At 32.6% G+C, this 23,849-nt stretch overlaps 2 protein-coding genes and 1 non-coding gene across 3 annotated transcripts; 1 reads left to right on the top strand and 2 right to left on the bottom strand.

Moving 5' to 3' along the window:
- Nucleotides 1-8,069: 8,069 nt before the first annotated feature.
- LOC132306877 (calmodulin-like) lies at nt 8,070-10,365 on the bottom strand. Its single transcript, XM_059804458.1, has 4 exons — nt 10,017-10,365; nt 9,063-9,220; nt 8,886-8,963; nt 8,070-8,583 (listed from the first exon to the last, which is right to left on the bottom strand). The coding sequence occupies exons 1-4, from the start codon at nt 10,090-10,092 to the stop codon at nt 8,449-8,451; spliced, it is 447 nt and encodes a 148-aa protein (XP_059660441.1). The 5' UTR covers nt 10,093-10,365; the 3' UTR covers nt 8,070-8,448.
- Nucleotides 10,366-14,894: 4,529 nt separating this feature from the next.
- LOC132306876 (2-methyl-6-phytyl-1,4-hydroquinone methyltransferase, chloroplastic) lies at nt 14,895-20,828 on the bottom strand. Its single transcript, XM_059804457.1, has 3 exons — nt 19,866-20,828; nt 19,227-19,533; nt 14,895-15,231 (listed from the first exon to the last, which is right to left on the bottom strand). Exons 1-3 carry the CDS (start codon nt 20,429-20,431, stop codon nt 15,076-15,078), a joined length of 1,029 nt encoding a protein of 342 aa, XP_059660440.1. The 5' UTR covers nt 20,432-20,828; the 3' UTR covers nt 14,895-15,075.
- LOC132310963 (small nucleolar RNA snoR118) lies at nt 17,573-17,658 on the top strand. Its single transcript, XR_009482790.1, has one exon. It is a non-coding gene; the product is annotated as a small nucleolar RNA snoR118 (small nucleolar RNA).
- Nucleotides 20,829-23,849: the final 3,021 nt, after the last annotated feature.

Raw genomic sequence — 23,849 nt, 5'->3', positions numbered from 1 at the left:
TTGACAAAAAATAAATAAATAACAAGTGTCTTCTCTTTGTCGAGTGGGATGCATTTGTTTACTCTTTTTCTTTCTCGTTTTTTTTTTTTCTCTGTGTTTTCATGGAAAACATTAATTTCGATTGTTTCACCCTTGGTCGAGTCCAAACCATGTGGCCGGCCACATTAAATAGGTTAGGTGTAAAATAACACCTAGTGGACCTGCCGATGGAGATTTATATGGCATGTTTGGTGGATCGACTTCACAAATCAATTTGACCATGCGTACAAATAGAAAACATACTTTCGTGTACATAAGCAATTTACTAATGAAGCACGAAATAAAAAAGGTCACACTACTTCTCAGTTTTCACGTTTACTCGGATGGTGTGAATGGTAGTTCAATTATTTGAAACTTTTCATATCCTCCATCTTTTCAAACATTCGTAATGGTCATCACCTAAATCAACACGTCTTCTTTAATTATTAAATGAGGAATGTCCTTTCACAGTGCTATTTTCATTGGCTACTTTAATTCTTATTAATTATTTTTTTCTATTATCAATAAACATAAAAAAAACAATCTACTTTAAAACAAAACTCACCTTTTAAAGACAAAACTATCCTTTAAATCCTTTCCAATTACCTTTCTGTTTATCCTCTCTCAATCCATATACGTGTAGTATATATATATTTTTTACTGCCTTTATTTATTTCTTTTTTATTTCAATCGTGGACACTAGTTATTTTTTTCCTTCCTTTTTTTTCTTTATTTCCCTTTTTTTCTAAATTGTTGCCATTAGTCTTTTTTCCGTCCTTCCTTTCATTTTTTTATTTTTTTTAAACCAGAACAAATAAGAATAGGGAAATGTTCACTAAATTTAGAAAAAAAATTATTAAACCAAATTGTTATTAAATTTAAAACCAGAACAAATAAAAACAGGAGAATGTTCACTAAATTTAGAAAAAAATTTAAGAACACGCGAATGTTCACCAAATTTGTTATTAAACCAGAACAATTTAGAAAAATAAGAAGAAAAAAAAATGAAAGGAAGAACGGGAAAAAAAGGCTAACGGCAACAATATATATATATATATATATATATATATATATATATATATATATATATATATATATATATATATATAAAGGGAAATAAAGAAAAAAGGAAGGAAAAAAATAACTAGTGACGACAATTGAAATAAAAAGGATAAAAATAAAGGCAGTAAAAATTATATATATACTACACGTATATGGATTGAGGGAGAAGATACAAGAAAGGTAAAGAAAAAAGATTTAAATGTTAGTTTTGTCTTTAAAAAGTAAGTTTTGTTTTAAAGTAGGCTATATTTTTCACGTGATAGTAGAAAAAGAGTAATTAATGAGAATTAAAGTAGCGAGCGACTGTGAAAGAACAGTGCTTAAGCGACTGTCTTTAGCATTCCTCTTATCAAATTAATGGTGGTAAGATATATAATTTTACGTACCAAATCAGATATGGTGGGTGAATTATCATTTCTGATTTGATAATTAAAAGAACACGTGTTCATTTATTATTGGTGCACGTCATTGAGTCTCGTCCACCCAACATTCCTTAATCCTTAAATGTTAGATGGTTAGTTGATCAACTTTTGAGAGAGAGGTATCCTTTTTCTTTTTCTTTTTCTTTTTCTTTTTTCTCTTTTTAACCATGAAAAGAAGATGAGGCACACACTTTTTATCCTTAAAAGGTATTCGGACCTTCAATTTTAATTTAAAAGTTAAAAGAAATACCACTACGTTACAATCTTAAGTTATTCATTGAGTAATAAGTCAGTGTAGTTAAAATTAGATCAAAATGGCACTAAACTTTGATTTACTGTCAATTGATTACTCAAGGCACTATAGTTATAATTAGGTCAAATTGCACTAAATCGTCTACCATCAAACAATTGCAAAATATATTACTAAAAGTCGAATTGTCCTGTTATTACCCTCCCTGCAGCCCAAGCCGTTAGAATTCTGACTAATTATTTTGACGAAAATATCCCTAACACATCTCGAGATGGGATTAACAAAAAAAGGATTCATTTAATTTTATTTTGAATTTAAAAAAGAAAAAATCATTATCTAAAGTAGCTCTTTCCACACACAGTACTAAAAAAATAAAGTTAATATGTCATATCTATCGGTGAAAGTATATCATATCTCTCAACTATATTTTTTTGACTAAAAAAAAAAAAAAAATAGTCTTCACTGAAAAAGCGGTGCAATTTCTCCCCATGTTTTTTTTTTGTTTTTTTAATAACTAGTGGGCGTGACTTGCGCAGATGGCAACTTTTATGAATGGTTTATTAACGGACACGAGCAATGACTTTGGACCACCAAGGAAATCAAAGAAATGTTTTAGGAAAGTGTCTTGCAATTTCACGAAACAACATTGTCAAAATGGAGGAAATAAATTGCAACTTCTTTTCCATCCACCATCTGTATCACAATCAATCTGTCAAAGAAGTGATAACCCTAGACTTTTATTTGCATTGAGGTTTCTTTCATTGGACACTCACTGCCTGACTCTAACAAACATCGTAATAACCGTGAAAATTAGTAAGACAATAATGATTATGATAAAGGGTCCTGGTGTTTATTTGTAAACCCTTGAACACGATTGGAATTTTTTATAAACAACCAACTTTGTTAAGTCGTGATCTGATGTCAGGACCAGAGACTTCCTTAGATTGACGGTGAAATTCTTAGTAAAAACAAAGTCTAAGTAATTTTGGTTGACGATATTGGCTACAAACCTCCTAGGCGCACTCCTATAATATGTTTACAGTGAGTATCATATCACTCATATACAAAACACTTTTAAACTTTTAATTTAGTGTAAATTGGTATACATTTAAATTATAGTTTGATTACATTGCCCTTATATGTATACACATTTTATATATTATTTAAAAATACATAATTTTATGAAATGACAAAAATGATAATTTAGTACATGAGGGGTGTGATCAGCATTGTAAGCATACTGTAAGGGTGTTCTTTTGCACTTTATAAGCTATTATTGTTTTGAATCTTTTGATCTTGACGGTTATATTTAGTTGAAAACGTAATTTTATCGTGATTTGAATAGTATAATGACATTAGGTGATTGAACACTCATTTGTGAAAATTTATTGCAAATTTTAAAGTTTAAAAAATTAAATGTATATTGTTTTTATATAATGAATAATATCTTTAATTTAATTTTTTGATTATATATGTAATGAAAAATGATAATTATATTAAAATATAATTGAGAATATATATATATATATATATATATATATTTATAATTATAAAAGGAATTGAGGTTTTCATTCCATATAATATATTGTACATTAATTTAATTTGACAAATGTGATAACAAATTTAAATCCTTAAAAGTGAATTAAATATAGTTAATGTGCACATAATACCCTTATACTACGAGATTATTAGTATACACACCCCCTTTTGGTATTTTCGGGAGAGTAAAAGGGTAAAACATGTATTACAATATTATTTTATATTAGATTTCTGATTGAAGGGTGTTTTCGCACAATTTTAAAAAAATATGAGTGTATTTTGCACATTTTTTAAATATGGTAAAAATGCTAGGTGAGTGTATATTAGCCTATTAGGAGTGTTTTCTGCACTTGACAGCTCTAATCTTAAAAGCCCTTTGAATATGTTCATTGATGATATGAACTTTGATTAAAGATAGAAAATTAAATGAAAATAATCGAGATTAAGCGATTTTGTAACCTTCGAAGCTCAAAACTTTGTGAAATTCACCGAAATTCCTCTTCCCTCTTCCCTCTTCCCCAGCCAGTAACCGCACCATTTGAGAGAACGCGGACAAAGTTTGGCAATGGCCGTGAGAAGAGAAGAGGGCCAAGTTCTGAAATTTAAAAGGTGTACATATATATATATATATAAGGGAATGTGGAGTTGTCTTGGTGATCAATGAGAACTTGAACCAAGTGGAAGAAAAAATTGAGAATCTTTAAAGAGACGTAGACAAGGTGAAAGAGTGGTACGGAACTGGCGAAGACGGAGAACATGAGAGACTAAAGAGTCCTATAGGCTAATATGGAAGGGCAGTGAAAAAAAAAAAAAAATGGAAGGGCAAATATGACATCAAAAAATGCTTAGTGTGACTCAGAACTTTTGTGGAATTTTATTATATAACTCTGTATAGTGACGGACCTAGAGATTTGTTTGAGAGAAGATTTTGAACAACAATAATGTATAATGGTATCATTAGAAATTAAGTGGGGACATATTTAAAATTTTCACAAAAAAGTAAAAACGTTTTTAAGATTTTTATAAAATCTATAAATAATTTTGTAAATGAAAAAAATTACAATGAGGGAGGCTGCCCCCACTAAACCCTTCATGAATCCGTACAGGACTTCCTATAACACGGTGTATGTATGTACGGCACGAACATCTGCAGTGTCTTTTTTACCACTATGATCATTTTGTTACTCTTCATTTTTCTTGTTTCGTGGGCTGAAAGTCTTTTATACACTAAAAAAGAAACTATCTTATCATGACACATGGGATAGAAAAAATGAAACAGATTTGGAGAAGATCCATGTAAATTCAACTCCTGGTCCTGTTTCATTGTCATGGTCGAATAGTTCAATGCCTAATAATCCGTATATGAACTTGTAAATTCAACTCCTGATCTTGTTTATTTTGATATATTCAAATATGGTGAAATAGACATCAAATCAAATAACGTAATCTTTTCCTTTATAATGCTGGAGAAGAAAATTAAAAACAAACCTACCACAGGTCCCACTGTGTAACACGTGCGATAATAGAACTCAAAAATAGGTCAAAAAATTGAATTTTTTTTATTCAAAAAGTGACTACTTTGAATGCCTAGTGCACCTGGCATGGGTGATTGTATGTGTTCGATAGTTAATTATGAAATGTTTTAAAAAACTTTGACACTATCGACACGTTTAATCTTTGTCACTTTTTTCTAGTCTGTAAATTTGAACCGTGCAATTTACTGCGTAATTTACAACTTAAACTTTGGGCAAGACCACTTGGTACCAGCCATCAGTATAGGTCGTACCAAGGCTAAGTTCAATGTATTCGGTTTTGATTGATCCCTGCAACTTGATTATTAAACTTAAACTAGATTGAAGCTCAACTTAAACTTCATCCATTTTATTCAGTGTAAATTCAGATCTAAAATGCATTAATGAATATCTATATTCAATCTATTTTAAAATGTTTGGGGCACTAATCCACTATTTAAATTTGAAATTAAAAGATATTTAATTAAAATGTGAAATAGACATCAAATCAAATCGCGAGTCAGATCCGTAATCTTTTCCCTTATGTTGTTGGAGAAGAAAATTAAAAACAAACCGAACCCAAGCCCTTCTCACTGTGTAAAGTGCGAGAATAGAACTCAGAAATATGGAGTACTCTAAAAGACCTTGACACCACCGACATAATATATATATATATATATACACACACACACTTTAATCTTTTTCACTTCACGTCCTTTTTTTTCTAGTCTGCAAATTTGAACCGTGCAATTTACCGCGTAATTTACAACGTAACCTTTGGGCAAGACCACCTGGTACCAGCCATCAGTATAGGTCGTACCAAGGCCAAGTTCAATGTATTCGGTTTTGACTGATCCCTGCAACTTGTTTGGTTAGTCGACTATTAAATTTACACTTTGACTCATTACTGGAAAAATTTAAGAACAAGAACTATCCATTAGTAAGATGTGACAATGATGGAGCGGAAGTTATGAATGTTTACGTTAATTTCTCGAGTCAAATGTCAAGTGGGCTAGAAAAAAGAGAGGGACAACGCATACTTACGTGTCAAATTAATAATATGATCTTAAAATTAAAGTTTACAGATACACTTGACCCGCAGTCCATCCCTAAAATCCAAGTTAGAATTTGCTAGCTTTAGAAACAATATTTGCAAAGCCAATCCTAATGAGCACGGTATGTACCACTGCTGAAAGCATGCTCGAAGGCACCAAAAAATAAAATCAAATTGTATAGGCTTCGACAATCAATTTTACTTACAAAATTAAGTTTGATACCGCCTTCAAGTCCGAGTTTGCCAAGTGGATGGTCACCTGTCAAACTAATAATGTGATCTGAAAAAGAGAGGCTATAAACACAATTGACCCTAAAATCCAACTTAGAATTTGCAAGCTTTAGAAACAATATATTCAAAGCCAATCCTAAAATGGGTCCGGTTAACATCATATGGGTTTGAAGCTTGGGCCCATCTCCTTGGATTAAGTATTAATTGGACCTCTGTAATGGATCCAAAAAAAAATTTGAATTGGGCTCAATCATTGTTGGTCTTGGAGATAGAGTACCGGCTCTCCAAGTAGAGGAGATGGTGGAGCCAAAATTGCATGATGGGCTTGGATTTGGGCCCAATTCATTTTTTTTTTTTTTTTTTTTGGATCCATTATATACTGCAAGATCTGGGTTAAGGCTCTCTCAGAAAGGGGAAAAAAAAAAAGCCCTTTTTGTTCTACTCCCATTCTAGTCTATCTACTCTCTATAGTGAGTGATTAAGTGCAATTATTAAACCAGATTTGTGGATATTATTCGGTCTTGTCACCAGTCATGAGAGACCCAATATTTTCTGAGGTCCTAAGGGAATGTGAGGTCCAAAATTTTGAGAGGCCTTAGTAATACAAAATTTTGGGCCTAAATTAGAGGCCTAGGCGACCGAAATAATTTTTTTGACTACAACAATTTTCCATCAACCCACAATCACCGGTCAAATTAATAATGTGATCTGAAAAAGAATTAGAAAGAAAAAATAATAATAATAATATGTATTTACTAATTTTTTTTAAAGAATTTATATCACATATTACCTTTCCCCATTTACCTATTTCTCAATAATTTATTTTTCCTAATTCTTTTCTAATTCGATTCGGTAGGATCCTTTGTCCTAATTCTATTGGGCCTATCAACCTTGGATTAAGTATTAGTTGGACCTATAATGGATCCAAGAAACAAAATGAATTGGGTTTGGGCTCAATTATTTTTGGTCTATTTGCATTCTAAATGACAGAAACAAGCTCACAATCACAGCCTTTTGGAACTCAGAGTCCCGTTTCGAACCTTCTTCATGTTGACGGTCTTCAATAGCGACGTGCCAACAACGTCTCACCCCCCAAATAAGGACGAATCTATGTGCGTGTTTTGGTCAAGCCCACCCAAAAAAAAAAAAATTTATTATATGTAATTTTAGCCCAACTCAAAAACAAAAACAAAAAAAAAAAATTGTGGGTTTTAACCTTCTTTTTTTTAGTTAAAAATTGTGGGTTTTAACCTTGGTTTCATGCGAAGAACCTCTTTTTTATTTTTTATTTTTTTTGTGGCAATGGTGGCATAGGGTTGTGGCTTCTCCAAAAGTCGAAACCTTTGTTACCCGTGGAAGAATTTTCATATTTTTACATTGTTATCGAATTCGGCTTTCTAAAGTCTAACAAATTTTTAGAGATTCATAATCTTAATGTAAGTCGAGAGTTCAAGTTTTCAAAAGAGCAATTGGATATGTGAGCTTGTTGTAATGTAAAAATTTAAACTTCTGAGACTTATTAAATTAAACATTAGACATTTATATAATGTTGAAGTTATATGTATGGAATTATATCGTCTCTTGTAGCAACAGATATTCTCTTTGTAATGGTAGTGAGATACAAATTTTAGTGGTTGTTAACTTGTATGACTCATGATGAAATGCACAAATTAATTGGCAGCTAAATTTAACCAAAATGCATTAAGCAAACCTAATATTACTACTTAATGTGAAATTACCAACTAGTTGTATTAGATCCCTAATTTAAAAAAAAAAAAAAAAAAAGTAAAAAGTTTGAATCTCAGTAAAGACATGTATATGTAATTATTAACTAAGAAAAAAAAAATTCTATGTGAAATTGATGCAAGAAGAAAAAAAAAAAAATAGAACACAGTGAATTTGAAACCATAACATAAAGTCAATTCGACAACCACCGCAAACCAAAATTCAATGATATCATGCACATTTTTTTCAAAACACTAATTTCATATGTAATACACATTGTATGAAAGGAATTAAGCTGTACAAAATGTATAGAAACTACATATAAGTCTCCTTTGATATCAAAGATTTGATTGTCATTGTCAATCGATTGTGAACGTGACATTTGACTGATTATACTAGTCAATTCTAGAAGTAAATCTCGAACATTAATTCAAATTTCAAACTACGAACTCAGAAGAAGAAAAAAAACACATCACAAAATTAAAAAAAATTAAAAAACAAAAAAAAATTATTAATAAATCTTATTATTCATGTATTTATCGTCATCATCATTTATGATAGCAAGAATGACAAAAGAAAAAAAAAGGTATATTTTAAATCCTTTTCTTTTATTTTGTCTTCTGTGTGATCATCTTTTTATGTAATCATCATCACTCTCGCAAACTCTTCAAAACTCACTAAACCATCTCCATCTAGATCAGCTTCTCTGATCATCTGTTCAGCCTCTTCGTCTGTCAATCTCTCCCCCAAATTTATCATTACATGTCTCAACTGCAAACATTTTTTCAATTGTTAGACAGGCAATATCTATAAATTTTGAAATCAAAATAGTTATATATCCACTTTAGGATCATATATATACATATACACTACATATTTGATTAGAGTATCGGTGTTCGATACAGACATGAGACTGATAGGACTCAGAAGTAGCAGTATTTGTGCTTTCTAATGGAGTTGGTTTTGTTTTGATCATTCTACAATAAAATGGAATATAAATATTATATATACACACTAATTATATTTTGTGTAAATAATGAATATTAGGAAAATGTAGTGGGCCATATAGTCACCTCATTGGCTGAAATAAATCCATCTTGATCCCTGTCAAATACTTTGAAAGCTTCCCTTAGTTCCTCGGCTACGTTGTCCTAAAGAAGCCACATTTGGTGAGACACTCATTACCACGTTTATTTTTTTGAATAAATAGTACTGATTAATTAAAAGAAAATAATAAATAATTTAATTACCTTCATTTTTCTTGCCATGATATTCACAAACTCCTCAAAATCAATTGTCCCATTCCCATCAATATCAACTTCGCTTATCATTTCTTGTACCTCTTCTTTTGTTGGATGTTCATTCAGCGATTGGATCACTGCTGTTAGTTCTTCCATTGTAATGTACCCTACACATTCATCAACCATATTCATTATATATATATATATATATATATATATATATATATATATATTTGAGGAAAAGGCCTGAAACCTGGCCCAATTAGATCCAAGCCCAGAACCCAATCTTAAGCTTTCGTTTCCGAGTCTAATTGACAAAGGCCCAAATGGAAGGGGCCCCTAACAACCGAACTAAGCCCATAATGAATAATAAATTAAAAAAAAACTCCATACTCCATAGAGTTTTTTAATGTTTTTGTAAAAAGATGTTTATTTTTTCCGATATAAATTTCATTGTAGGGGTGTTATTTTATTTGCAATTTTTTTTACTTATCAACATATATATATACTAAAGAAAAATGTGAATCCAGATGGAAAAAATCTTAAAAGATAGAAAAAATAAAAATAATACATGATTAGTTATATAATATAGTGAACAAGAAATAATATATATATATATATATATATATATGTATGTATGTATGTATGTATGTATACACACGGTATATATTTATGTTTGCAACATTAGACAAGGTTCAAAATATTCAATGGATTACTTATATAATCTATTGAACAAGAAATATATATATATATATATATTTGCAACATTAGACAGATTCGTGATATTCAATGGAATAGTTATATAATCTTTTGAACAAGAAATATTATAAGTGTAATGAACAACAGAACAACCCATACTTCATTACTTTTGTTCAAACACCACAAAAAAAATGATAAAAACACACACAAACACATAGTAACCAACAACTAAGCTTATATAAGGAGGTACAAAACAGAACATACCATCTGAATCTTTGTCAATCATACAAAAGGCTTCCCGGAATTCGGCAACCTGATCTTCTGTCAACGCGTCCGCCATGCCGGGTCTGATCGATCTCCAACCAAAAATGGAAGAAAGAAGCTGTTTGGAGGGAGAGAAAGTGAGAGAGAGAGAGAGAGTGACACAGAAGCTCAAAAAAACTCCTAAGAAATTCTCTTATTAAATAGGTGGTTTTGTGCGAAATTTTCAACAAATTGTATGAAGTCCCCACGCGCCAAAGAAAATAATTTTCATTCAACAGTCAACACTGAAATTTTTCTCTAGAAGTGTCTGATCAAATTTTCAACATTGGAAAAATATGACTCCGTAATAAAATAGTATGACCTATGCTATATAGTCAACCATAACTAGACTCTCTATTTCTTTGTGTTTGAACTTGTGTGTATATGCAGTGCAAAAATATTATATTTTACTCACCAGAAAAAAACGTGACATTGAAATAAAATATTTAAATATTGAAATAAATATTTGAAATAAAAGAATTATCATGTGAGGACAAGAAAATCTTTCCGAATGTAATTTGGTTTCAAAATCAGTTATGGGTTAGTTTCCAAGTCAAATAATTTGAATAGGACTTTCATAACTTCCAATTTTTTTTTTTAATAAAAAAAATCTGATTCCATTATTCATGGGATTTGAAGAATTTAAAATGAGAGATAATAGATAGTAATTTGAAAATGGTTAAAACTTAAGTTACATTATTATTTTATATGGGGTGTTGCTCTTATGTTTTGTACGCACTCTTACTTTCGTGTTCCGCACATGTTTTTATTCTCAATCTCATTATATGTGATTTATATATTTTGTCGTTTTCACTTTCTCACTGCACCGACTTTAACATATACCACCAACCGAAGATCTGCCAAGATCTTGCACAAAAATGGACTTTAATTTGGTTATCTTGATGTATTACCAACAATAATGAGGTGGTTTTTCATTACACATCACTCTGTTTTCGTGCGAAATGGGATGCTTGAGAAGTTCAAACCTGTAGGTTGAAGTGTCCAAATTTCAGTATCTGTTGCTTTCATTTTATTTAACAAGCACCAAAAAAATAAAAATTAAAAATTAATGAACGGATTAAAAAGGCTCGTGTTCTTTTCTCATATATTTCCATACATTATTTTTATAGTAACCAAAGAATAAAAAAAATGAAATGTGTAAAATTTGGTGTAAATAATGCACTAATAAGTAAAGGAAAAAATAGCTTTATAAAAAGAAAATTATTACTATTATTATTGTAAATAGTGATTCTTCTCCGGCCTTGCTTGGGAACTAAAAAGTAAAATATCTTTCTATCTCTCTCTCTCTCTCTCTCCTAAGCTTTGCCCATTAAAGAGATATTTTCACCGCCGCCTAGATTTGAACTTTTTTCTTTTATTGGATCTTGTGTGGAGTTTTGTATGTCAGAGCACATTATGGTTGTAATTTTGGAACGGTTATTGTGTTGATGGTCAGACCTTTCGGTCTCTCCAGTTTACTGCATTCTCTGATGATGGTTCCATTTGCATAATATTGGCCTATGTTTCCTCCACAAATCTAGAATCTATTCTTAATTTATTTGTTTTGTTTTAAGATTTATATGCCTTTTCTGACTTGACTTTATGCCTCTATATATCATCTTAGTTTTAGGCTTTCATGTCTTTGAATGAACAAAAATAAATAAAAAATAGATAGATATTTTCTGTTCACTAAAGAGTAAAATATCTCTCTCCCTCTCCCTTAAGCTTTGCCCATTAAAGAGATATTTTCTCCGCCTATATTTGATCTTTTTTCCTTGATTGGATCGAGATTTTGTGTATCGAAGCGTCTTGTGGTTGTAGTTTTGAAGCAGTTGCTATGTTAATGGTCAAATCTTTCGGTCTCTCTAGTTTGTTACATTCTTTCACGGTGATTCCATTTGTAGAGTGTTGAGTTCTGTTTTCTCTATAAATCTTAAATATGTTCTTAATTTATTTGCTTTGTTTTAAAATTTGTATGCCTTTTCTGATTTGACTTTATGTCTCTATACTATCGTCTTAGTTTTACGCTTTCGTGGCTTTGCAAAAAAAAAAAAAAAAAAAAGATATTTTCTGTTAATTGAATCTGTAACAGTGTGTGTATGTGTGTGAAATATAGGGTGCTGGGTGGGTGTGCTGTCACAACGTGAGAAAAAATCAAGAGTGATTCAATGAATTGGGTGCCCATTGTGGACAGATTATGTCAAAGCATTAAAACTGTGTTCCTACTAACACAACATTTTTTTTTATTTCTTTGTCAAACTATCCCATAACATCGAAGAAAACATTTTACGTTTACTTTTGGTCGGTTTAAAAGTGTTTTCACATCAAAAACAGGTACAAAATTGATTAATATAATTTTTTTTTTTTTTTTTTTTTGGGAAGATGGAGTGTCCAACTTTTTAAAACATTTTATAATTTATCGCTGAATACATATAGTATCTTCATTCCACATATATTAAAAAATTATTTAAAAAAATTACTGCAATAAAATTTTATTAGTAAAAATTTAACAGATTCATATTCCATATTGAGCACAAGAAGGGCATATTGTAAAAAATAATTATAAATTGATAGAGAATAATTAAAAAAACAAAAAGAAATAAGATATAAGATATAAGAATATAGAAAGGAAGAGATTTCCACTATTGTATATTATTCTATTCTCTTTAGCTAATAGTCTTAATCAAAATGGTTGAAATATTGAACAAACTAGTTGAAAACATTATATATATATATATATATATATATATTTGAATTTACAATGAAGCAATGCAATGACTAATGAGATCATGTAGTATTTTATTCATGTGAATGTAGTCATTTTTTTTATTCAGGCAAAATAGGTGAAAAGAGACTCGGATATGAACACATTTCTTTCTTTTTTTTTCCTGATAAATTAGGAAAATGAAAACTTGAATATGGACACAACTCATTGGGAAGGTTGAGGGTTCTATAAACTAGGGTACTGAAGAATATCCCTATTGAAATGGGTGGACGCTTGTTTATTTACCTAAAAATTTAAATTATTGAATAGTGTTACATACCCACCCATTTATACCTATACATTTTTCCATCCGGATTCAATGTGGTCCCCTTATAACATTTTTTTCCACCTGAACTCGCAACGCCCTCGTTGCGACTCAGGCCACCCTACCTACTGGGGTGGCTCACCCGGACGCCTTTCGGGTCAGACGCTTGGTTTGGCACCGTATCAAGAACTAGGTTTGCCTTTGATACCAACTAAAGTGGGTAGGTACTTACCTATTTATTCAAAAATTTAAACTATTGAATAATTTTGTATACCCACTCATTTATACCTATACATTTTTTCATCCCAATCCAATGTATGGCAAGTCTCTGCTCTGAAATGAAAACGCTTCAATGTTATCACGTGCAGAGAGTGATTATAAAATGGTGGATTATGTGTCTAGGACCCTAACTCAATTCCGAACTTATCAACATAACAATAAATGTAGTTTGATCACATATACGTTTTCTCAAGTAAACTACGTCCCAATCAAACTTAGAGAGGGTGATATGTCTAACTCGCACTTAGATACTTTAAAATTTATTTTGATTTTAACATATTTCAATTAATTATTTAATCATGACCATGCATATCATTTTCCATTCAGTTAATTTAATCTAAATATAAAGCAATGTAACCAATTACGTGGAAAGCTCCAAACAAGAGAATCACAAGACGACTCCAAGAAAATTAAATCCACTTTGAAAAAACACGTTTCACAAACTTATCCAATGGAACTCCTTAAGCCCTAACAAATTTAGGGTTTGTTTGATTCGATTTTTTTTAAATAATTTTTTGTTTTCACATAATTGAAAATAAAAAATTATATAAAAATCTGCTTGATTAATATTTTTTAAAAATTCTTTTATTTTCAGTGAATTATCTTTTATAATTCTTAAAAAAAAATAAAATAAAATAAAATAAAATAAAAAAATATTCACGTGTTGGACAGAACTCCTTCAAGTGACTGCAAGGTATGGGCTTAAATACTTGATTGACGACTTGAGGTGGACAGAACTCCTTCAAGTGACTGCAAGGTAAGGCTTTAAATACTTGGTTGAGGAGTCGGGCTCCTTTCTGCCATACTATGACTTTGAACACTTCGTTGGGGGGCAAACATCGACCATGTTCAATTCAAAAGTGGTTGAAAAAGTAATCATGTTATATAGCCTTAGAAAGCTTAACAGGCCCAAGCTTTGAATTTATAAAATTTATCACGACATTCAAAATATTTTCATTTTTATTTATTTTTTAGAATGAACAAGCATTCAGTTTTCCACAACTCGAAATTCTCACTGAGGTTAGCTTTCAATTAGGTTTTCAACTTTAAACTGAAAGCCCAAGCCAACCTAACACTCCATATATATGTGTGTGTCAGTGTGTGAGAGAGAGAGAGAGATGAGTAAAGGCTAACCTAATTACATCAAAATGGGACTGCAGAGTAATTGAAGAGATTATTAGACAGACAATTGCTAAGGCCATTAAAAATTAGAAAAGTGATCTGTGTTATAGACAGCATAAGAATCCAAGTTACCCTTATAGCATCATTTTCCCCGACAAGGTTGGAGAAATGAGAAAATATTTCATGGTCCCGGACCATTGGCCCTAGACAATTACGAAGCAACGCATAAGCAAAAAGTTAATTGACAATACCATAAAACTGACACATTTGCTTATGTGTCGCTTCGTGATTGTCCTGGGACCATGTAATAATTTACGGCCTTTGGGAAACAGGTTGAATTTATACTTCAAGAGATGCAGCCATAAAAATAAAAATAAAAATAAAAAACAGCAGCAGAAGAAGCGGCAGCAAATCATAACCCGCCCATAAATCGGATTTTGAGAAAGTAATCTGGGATTATTTGAGAATTGAAACAGGCAAAGCTAATTAACATAAGAAGTGCATGCAAACCGAAAGAGAACATCAGTAAGTGGCAGAAACAGCCAACAAGAAACAATCCCGCTCCGCCCTCCTCCCCTCTCCTCTCTTTATCATATCGGTCTACCTTTGGGAACAATTTGATCTTTGAGCCACATGTAGATAGGAACCAGCACGAAGTATGCTCCCGCCATCGCACCCAAAATGAAGCGCAGAACGAACACAAATGGATTCACGGGCTCTGTTACATCCTCTGCCTTTGGACCCAGCTGCAGGACAGCAGACGACAACTTTATGAATCCAAAGAGGGAAAAATTAAATGGAAGATGCTTCTGTGGATGATAAAATGAGCAGCAAATATAAATGCACAGCCACCAATCTCCCCAACCCATCAAAAGGAGCATTAATGTAATGAAATGCTAGATTTGTTCAAATGCTCATGAATCAACAATCTTAAAGTTGGAACCCAGTCCAACAGAGCCATAGATCCCAACAACTCGTGCCAGCTACATGAATCACTGTTTACCTTTCAGATATGAACCAATCTGTAGTAAAAATCGCCAGTTACGAGTATATGAAATTCCTCATGTTAATTTTTAAGAATTCTTTAAAGTTTCTATTCAGTTAGTACGCGAACTTAATTACTTAAAACTCTAAATTTGAGCTGTTTTACTGTAGTTGTGGGGGTGATGGTGACAGCACGGCAATGATGTTGGATAGAGCCATAAATGCAAATGATACCCTCCTATGTTGACAGAATTCTCCCAGGATGGGGAACTCGATTGCGTTTGATACCAGATATTGAATTCGAATCTCATAAAAGTTCCTCTCAAAGATGCAAGCGGCAGTGTGATTCCATGAGATTGAACATAGTTACTAAAAAATAATGCTGATACCCTAGCAATGGGATATGGAGCACAGTCGCTCCAAAAAAACTGAACGTATCGATCTACACAAACTTCTTATTTGAGGAGAAAATATTAGGAAAGGACGACATGGATGACATAAATAGATACGCTTATTTCAAGAGCCTGACATCTCTAACTCTAATACAATCAATTTCCACAACTACAGTACATGTTATATCATGGTTTAAAATAAAACCAATTTCATGATTTAAAATAAAGCCAATTTCATGATTAGAACTACCTCATCACTACAAGTGCCATATTGCCCGAGAGGTTAGGTTGCTCCACGTGTCTTGGAGCTCGTGTTCGAGCATTGCACCCTCCCCCTCCCCTCTAACAACTAAGGAAAAAGAACTACCTCATCACATTCCGACTACGTCATTGTTATCAAGCATACCTCTGACATACCACATTCCAGATAAATGAGTTGAAAACTCAGTAGTTAAGGAAATCGAACCCAACCACCTATGAATGGTTGAAATAACTGACTTGGAAATCTATTCCAATGTAAAATAATAGTTCATTATTCATCTAAGGACCAGACTAATTCCCATGATATCAAAGTTGAATACACTGTCTCCTAGATCCAAAATTAATACAGAATCTAAAATGAATAGCACTATCAACCACAAGATGTTACTGTTTAAATGTTTTGCTTCAATAGTTCTTCTTGTATATTTGCTTCGATAATCCATATATTGATCTATTATATATAAAATAACCGCTATTTTGAGCCAGGATCAGTTGCGGAAATTACAGCCAACAATGTAAGAATTACAAATGAATGTCTAAATTGATCAACATTTGCTTCAATGACTCTTCCATGATTACTTTCTTTCTTTTGGTTACACCTTCCATTCATCTTTGTGATTATTACGAGGGTTAAGTGCAAACTGCAAAAAGAACCCCTGTTATATACAGAATGTGCAAATACCCCCCCTATTGTTCAAAAAACACCCCTACATTTTTCACATTGAGCACATAAGTCCAATCTATCAATTTAGTGATTGAAATGTCTAAAACACCCTTACAACAAAATAAAAGAAATAAAATTAAAAAAAAACTCATGAAAAAGCAAAATGTCCAAAAAGGATATTTCCTTAAAACTGTGGCTGATTTATCTCTTTCATTTTTCTCTCTTCGTTTCCAGTCTTTGTTCAATAAAGTCTCTCTCTCTCTTGGTTTGCAATACTTATAGCCCCCCATCTACAACCTCTGAAACAAGAGGTAATACATACTATAACTTTGTATCAACATCTCTCTCTAAAACCCATATTCTTCTTTGTCTTGCTCGTCTACCATTCTAATCCTACCTTCAATTATGATCTTCAAACCCTAAAGATTGCCAATTTGACGAAAAACAATGGACGTAGTCCCAATTCTGCTGAGCTGTGTGACGTAAGTCATCACACGCGCCGCCACCGAAAGCAACCAAACGACGCCGTATCAAGAAACAAGACAAGCCCAAAATTTTGCTCTGTTTGGCAGTTTTTCCTAAGAAGGCCCTAATCAAGAAAATGGCATTGATTTACTGGTGGATCCGAGAGTGTGTGGTCACCAATCCAGAGACAAGACGAACCCAAAAATGGAACTACGATTTCTCTCTCAAACATTTCTATTTTTGCGTGTTTGCATATATCAGACAAGTTCAAATTAAGCAAATCAGTTTATTATTTGAATGATGTGCTATTATTGCTATGTAATGTATGATGATATAGCACTGGGCTCTGAGCAGTTTGTTTTCTGCACTTATTGATGGAAATGCACCTAGAAAGCTAAATCTGACCCTTCTTCTATACTATCATCAGTGTTTTCCAAAGTGTCTGCATGTGGATTTGCGGTGAAGTGTTGATTTTGCTTATTTCAATGTTTGATTAATGGTGGGTTATGGCACCATGTTTAGGGAAAATATTATAGAAGGCAAATAAATCTTATAGAATGTACTTTATATATATATAATGTTTATGATATTTGATAAATCAATGGCATGGTGGACTGAAGAATGATGTGTTTTTCAGCAGACATTTATGCATTTGAAATGAATTTATGTTTTCTTTCATTTTTGTCAATTAGATTTTTTACTTGTCCTTGAAACTTAGCATCGGGTCCTTGAAAATTTGGACTTTGTATTGGTGATTGCTGCACAATTATGATGCAAGAAGCCAACAAAATGAGTTGGAAAGTAAGAGTATGTGCATGCCCACAAATTGGGTACACCAGAGATTTACACAGAACGATCACGAAAAAATTATTCGAAACACCCATTAACAGAGTAACCCATCTCAGGTTCTTGAGGTTTGAAACCCATGTTGGCATGTTTCAGAGAGAGCTCTAAAAAATAATAATAATAATAATAAAATAAAATAAAAACATTCAAGAACAAACAGATTTGTTGGAATGTTTATAGGATTGATCTTTTGAGCAATCATTGTAGCTCTTAGCTTCAGTACAAAACATGAACCCAACAATATGGGGGAACTAACAGAAATACAGATTTAGAGAGAGAGAAAAGGGCCAATTTGTGGAGATTGAAGCAGAGGCCGGAACTTTCTGATGGCGGCGGTGATTAACACTGGTATTGGTGGTGGTTCTGTAGAGAGAGAGAGAGAGAGAGAGAGAGAGAAAAATGGAAGAGGAGAGAGAATCTGCATATACACACACTGTGCATATATATATATATATATATATATATATATTTGTTTCTCTCTATATATATGTTATCTATATATACATATAGACACAACAAACACGTATGTTATTATATTAAGCAGTGATGTAAGGAATAATTTTATAAGAGTTGGGCAAATTTGTACTTTCATAATCAGAGTTAAAAGGGCTGTGAAAAAAAGTTTAATTTTAAGGGCATTGTGGGGTTCTAATACAAAAATTGGTCAAAATTGATGAATGGGGGGGCAATTTGCTTACAAGATTGATAATATAGGAGTTTATATGCACTTAATTTTTAATAGAGGTGTTTTTTGCACATTTTTTGTATAGCATGGGAGTTTTTTGCACTTTACCCTTGTTACTATTGCTATCATTTGGTCCAAGCAGATAATTGAACTGGGGCTCAAGATACAACAACACATTCTTTTATCAAGTTCCCAGTTCACTCCCCTCCATCTCTGGCCCGGTTATAAGATAACTAGTGCTTGCTGTTTTCTATATGTATATACATACTAATTCCATATGCTATGTACAACAAAATTTGGTCTTTTAAGTTCGTTTAGGGGAACAGTGATGGAATAAAGTATGTCCAAAGAATGACAAAACAAAGTGACATATATATGATTGTAATCCAATTAACGTATTCCATGTAACTATCTTGTGAACTTATAGAAGAAAGAGTCAAGTACCTGCAAAGGAGAATCCCCAGAAGCAGGTTTTACACCCGTCACAGAACATCCCATTATCAGCCCATGACGACGAACCCCACGATACCATTTTGGGCCAATCCTCTTCAGTTGAACATCCTTAAATCCTGCCTTTTTAAACCACTCGATGTACTCTTCCTCTTTAGGGAAGAGCATCCACAAATCTGCAAAAAACCGAGACAACCAAAACGTTGGGTACACGGGACCAATCAAACACGCCTTTCCTCCTAGTTTCAAGACTCTGTATGCTTCCTTGATGCCGCGTTGAGGGTCTGGCCAGTATTCAATACTGAGAAAATGAAATTATTGGACCTCTATTAGTGAGATTGCCAAGAAAGTTAATCTCTCTTTCTCTCAATGTAATTCCCCTTGCATTGGGAATCTATACAAAATTGGCATGTCTAAACAAAAGCATAATTTAAATAAACCAAAACTTATTTAATCCAAAACTCTAGTACAAGAATTAGTGAATATGTGCAAGCTACGGCCAAACAAAGATGAATGCATAATTTAGAATGCTTCCAACCATTAAGTTTTTAGAAACTTAAATGTTGCAACTCTAGAGTGAAAAAAAAAAAAAAAAAAAGGCATATAAGACCAAATGAAAGGTTGAGAATTAACCTTCCAGCGGATATGTATCTATCAGCATAATCAGTTCGGAATGGGAGATCCTCTGCATCGCCCTCAATTATCTTGCATTCCTTCAAGGGCTCCTTCTCCTTTGCCTTGGCAAGCTGATGAGGTGATTGATCGAGAATGGTGACATTCTTGGCATCAACATGCTTAACTATACCCAAAGTAGTGAATCCTGTCCCACCACCGACATCTACCACGATCATATTCCGATCATAGAGGTCGGCAGGCTCGAGAGCATCATCTCTCATATCCTCAGTCCAATGCCCAGGATTTATGACATGGTCATACACAATTGACAGGAACCTATAGAACCAAAATGCCTCTTTCTTGTGTTGTATGAACCTAGGCTGCGAAGCAGGCCTAGATGCAGAAGCACTGCACTTTGGTACTGGGGTGTTAATTCTAGCCCTAGAATTTCTACCACCAGACATCAAACTCGTCTTGAGAAATTGCTTCCCGTGCAAATCTGACCTAATAAAACCTAACCCATTTGGGGTTATCCCTCTAATGAGTGTGAGATTTTCAGCTCCATACAGCATTGAAGAAGCCATGAAATGATCAGATAACAAATACCCAAAAACAGAAACTAGTAATTTCTGAGTTTAATTCACTAATTTAAAGATTATAACTAAAACCCAGTACAAATATTTGCTAATATATAAGGATTGAAACCATAAAACCCTAGTTGTAGTTTTGGGTGATGAACTTCCACTAGTGTGTGATTATGCAATAAATTTGGACATCTATTATCTAGATTGGGTTTGACAGGAAAAGCCTAAAGAGCAAGAAGAAGTGCTTACCAGTTCAGTGAGGTGTGGAGTAGAGAGACAAAGTTGAGTGAGTAGGAGAAACAGGAACCACAGGTTTTGGACTGGAGATTGGGGAGAGAGACGAAATACTAGTGTACTTGTTGGGTCCATTAGCTACATCTTATGGTGATAACCACTACGATTCCATGGGTCACGATCTCTGAGCGTATATAATATGATGAGTACAAGAAGTTGGTGGCACTCGCATTTGCGGTGAAATGACAGGCAAGGCCAATCATTTTTTTTTTATTTTTTTATTTTTTTTCAAGAATGGGAATTGTTGTTTTGAAATTAAAATCACAAGATATTTAATTCCAACCTTAAATTAATACTGGTCTCAAAATAAGTGTTCCTTTTTTATGAAAATAAATTTTTTTTTAGTAGTATTGATTGAATTATCCAATTTATCCATAGTGAGTAATGATTTAGAGTCTGTTTGGGGTTGTTCTTAGAATAAAAAAAAATGCCTTTATCTTCTCAAAAATTTGTGATTGTTAAAAAATATGTTAGGTGTGGTGACAAATTATAATAAGTATTTTTTATAATTAAATTATTTTTAATTTATTTGATAATAATATTTGTTTAAACAATGTTATTGCTAATTTTACAATAATATCATTTAATATGATGTTACCATATTTGATAAGGAATAGTGTAATTATCTTTTTTTTTTTTAAAGCAAAAGTGCAAAAAACTTCTCAGAAATTTTACTAAGTGAACACAATACCCCCATGTGGTATAAAAGTGAACAATTTATCACCTTGTATTTTTCCTCCAGCCACTTTTTTTTTCATATTGTGATGCACGTGATTAATACTTTTTTATTAATCCTGAAAGTACCCTTCAATATAACCGTTATATCCCATCTTTCTAAAAAAAAGTTTTTGCATTACTTTATTCCAATCAAACCTCCCTCTTTTCCATTCGCATGTACTCTCTATGTTATTTCTCCAAGGTTAGTTCATTTAAACACTTATATGTGTGTGTGTTTGATTATAGTAAGTTGTAATATATATAAATTATTGTTGGACCATATATGTATGTTCATGTGTATTTCTTTAACTTATGTCTTTTCTAGCCACTGGAAGAGTTTTGGGAACTAGACTATATCAAATGGTCTGTAATGTGATATAATATAGCCGAGAATATAATACAATCTGAAATAGACGTAGTCAAATCCCCTCTTACATATGATTTGAAATGTGGGTTTGTAAATCTCTTTTTGGCCTCAAAATCTTCTTCATTCCTCACCTTAAAATAGCTTTCAAGGATTTTATTTGCTTGAAATTTCAATAAGTTGCTAGTTAGTTTTGTGCTCCGGATGATTTTTCGTCTTTTTGCTCTCGTCTAAACCAGGCCGTGAATATAAAGGAAGAAGCATTACAAATAAATAAATAATACAGGTAAGAAAAAAGTTAATGGACATATGTTCTCAAATTCTATAGAAGAAATAAAAAATAAAAAAAGAGAAGGAGGAAACCCATTCAGGCCGAGTTCACATAAATCACGTAAAGGCCTACATAAGGAGTTACAAAACTTAAGTCAATTTATGGCCATGTAACACCTCAGTTTACTATAGAGGGTATTTAAGGTAATTTGCCTTTTATTTATTTTTTTTTCGTATTAAAAAAAGTTAGTTATATATAAAGCGAGAATGGGAACCTACGCAATGCTCTCACCCGTTTAGAATTGTGTGACTTAGCAGTCAACTCACCTACATAAAACCCATTGAATTGTTTAAAAATTTAATAGCCTAGTTAAGTTAAAGGATAAATTACGATCACCTCCCCTCTAATTAGCTAAAAGCTCAAACGGCTCCCCTCGATTTTCAAGAATATCATTTACCTCGCCTAAAATGAAGTTTGTCCAAGTCAAAGTTGGTTAATGCAATTGCTAAGAACCCAGAAAGTGAGAAAGTCCATATTGCCCTCTGACTCTGTCAAAAAAACCTATTTAACCTTTAAAAAACAATTAACTAAAAATCAAAACACCAATTTACTCATTGATGTTACATACCTTCGACCACAGAGATTAAGGCTCAGTTTGGTAGAGTAGAAATGGGAGGAAAGGGAAGGGAAGGTGATGGAGGGTAACTAAAAAACTGTGTTTGGGTAAAATGGGTGGAAGGGAAGGGAAGGGAAGGAAAGGGAAGGGTTTGGAGGGTTATGCATAGCCTTCCACAGTGATTTGTTTAACCTCCCAAAAATGGGAGGAAATGGAAGGAAAGGGAAGGTAATGATTGATGATGCCAATTTTACCCTCAAATCAATATACATACAAGATAGCAGTTGCAGAAAGAATGAAGAAACGGCGGGCAACGGCGAACCCGAACTAGAACAGTGGCGATGGCGAACCCGAACTGGAACAGCGACGATGGAAACTTGAAAGATATGGGTTTTGATTTTCTGAACAATCTGATATACTGATACGGGTTTTGAATTTTTGATTCTTGCAGACAGAAAGATAAAATGAAATATATGGGTTTGGGTTTTGAACTTCTGAATCTTGTAGAGAGAGAGAGAGAGTTGAGAACGATAATAAAGATGGAGGGCGAGATTGGGAAGGCTGAAATGATTTGCCCTGGATCGGAACCTTCAAGAACGAAGGTGCTACAGCCAGATCTGGATCGCCCTTGTTCAAGAAAGAAATTTTTCTTTCCTTTTCTTGTTTCTTTCCTTTTATTATTATTATATATATATATATATATATATAAATAATGGGGATGGAGGCGAGAATGGGGAGCTGAAATGATTTGTTTTTTTTTTTTTTTTGCAGGTATACTATATATATATATATATAAATAATAAGGGTATAATAGTAAATTTATTATTATCCTTCCCTTTCCTTTCTTCTCCCAAACATATTTATTATCCTTTCATTTCTTTTCCTTCATTGACTAACCAAACACAATGGAGGGTTAAAATAATCATTCCCTTCCCTTTCTTTCCCTTTTCCTCATAACTAATCTTATCCTCCCCCTTCAAATCCACCGTACCAAACACACCCTAAACAAACAATGGCCCCAATTCATTTTTGTCATCTTGTAATTTACAGGGAATCCACCAACACCCTTGCACCAAATTGCTCAATTCACACTACTATCACAATGAACAAGAATAAACCCCGAATTGCTAGTCTGAATTCAACAATACGCACCCCT

This window comes from Cornus florida, unplaced genomic scaffold (assembly GCF_030987335.1).
Source record: "Cornus florida cultivar Cherokee Brave unplaced genomic scaffold, ASM3098733v1 CherokeeBrave_3.0.0_Hap2_Chr05, whole genome shotgun sequence".
NCBI classification, from domain to species: domain Eukaryota; kingdom Viridiplantae; phylum Streptophyta; class Magnoliopsida; order Cornales; family Cornaceae; genus Cornus; species Cornus florida.
The sequence above is the reverse complement of the archived record's forward strand: the minus strand, read 5'-3'. Positions and strand labels throughout refer to the sequence as shown.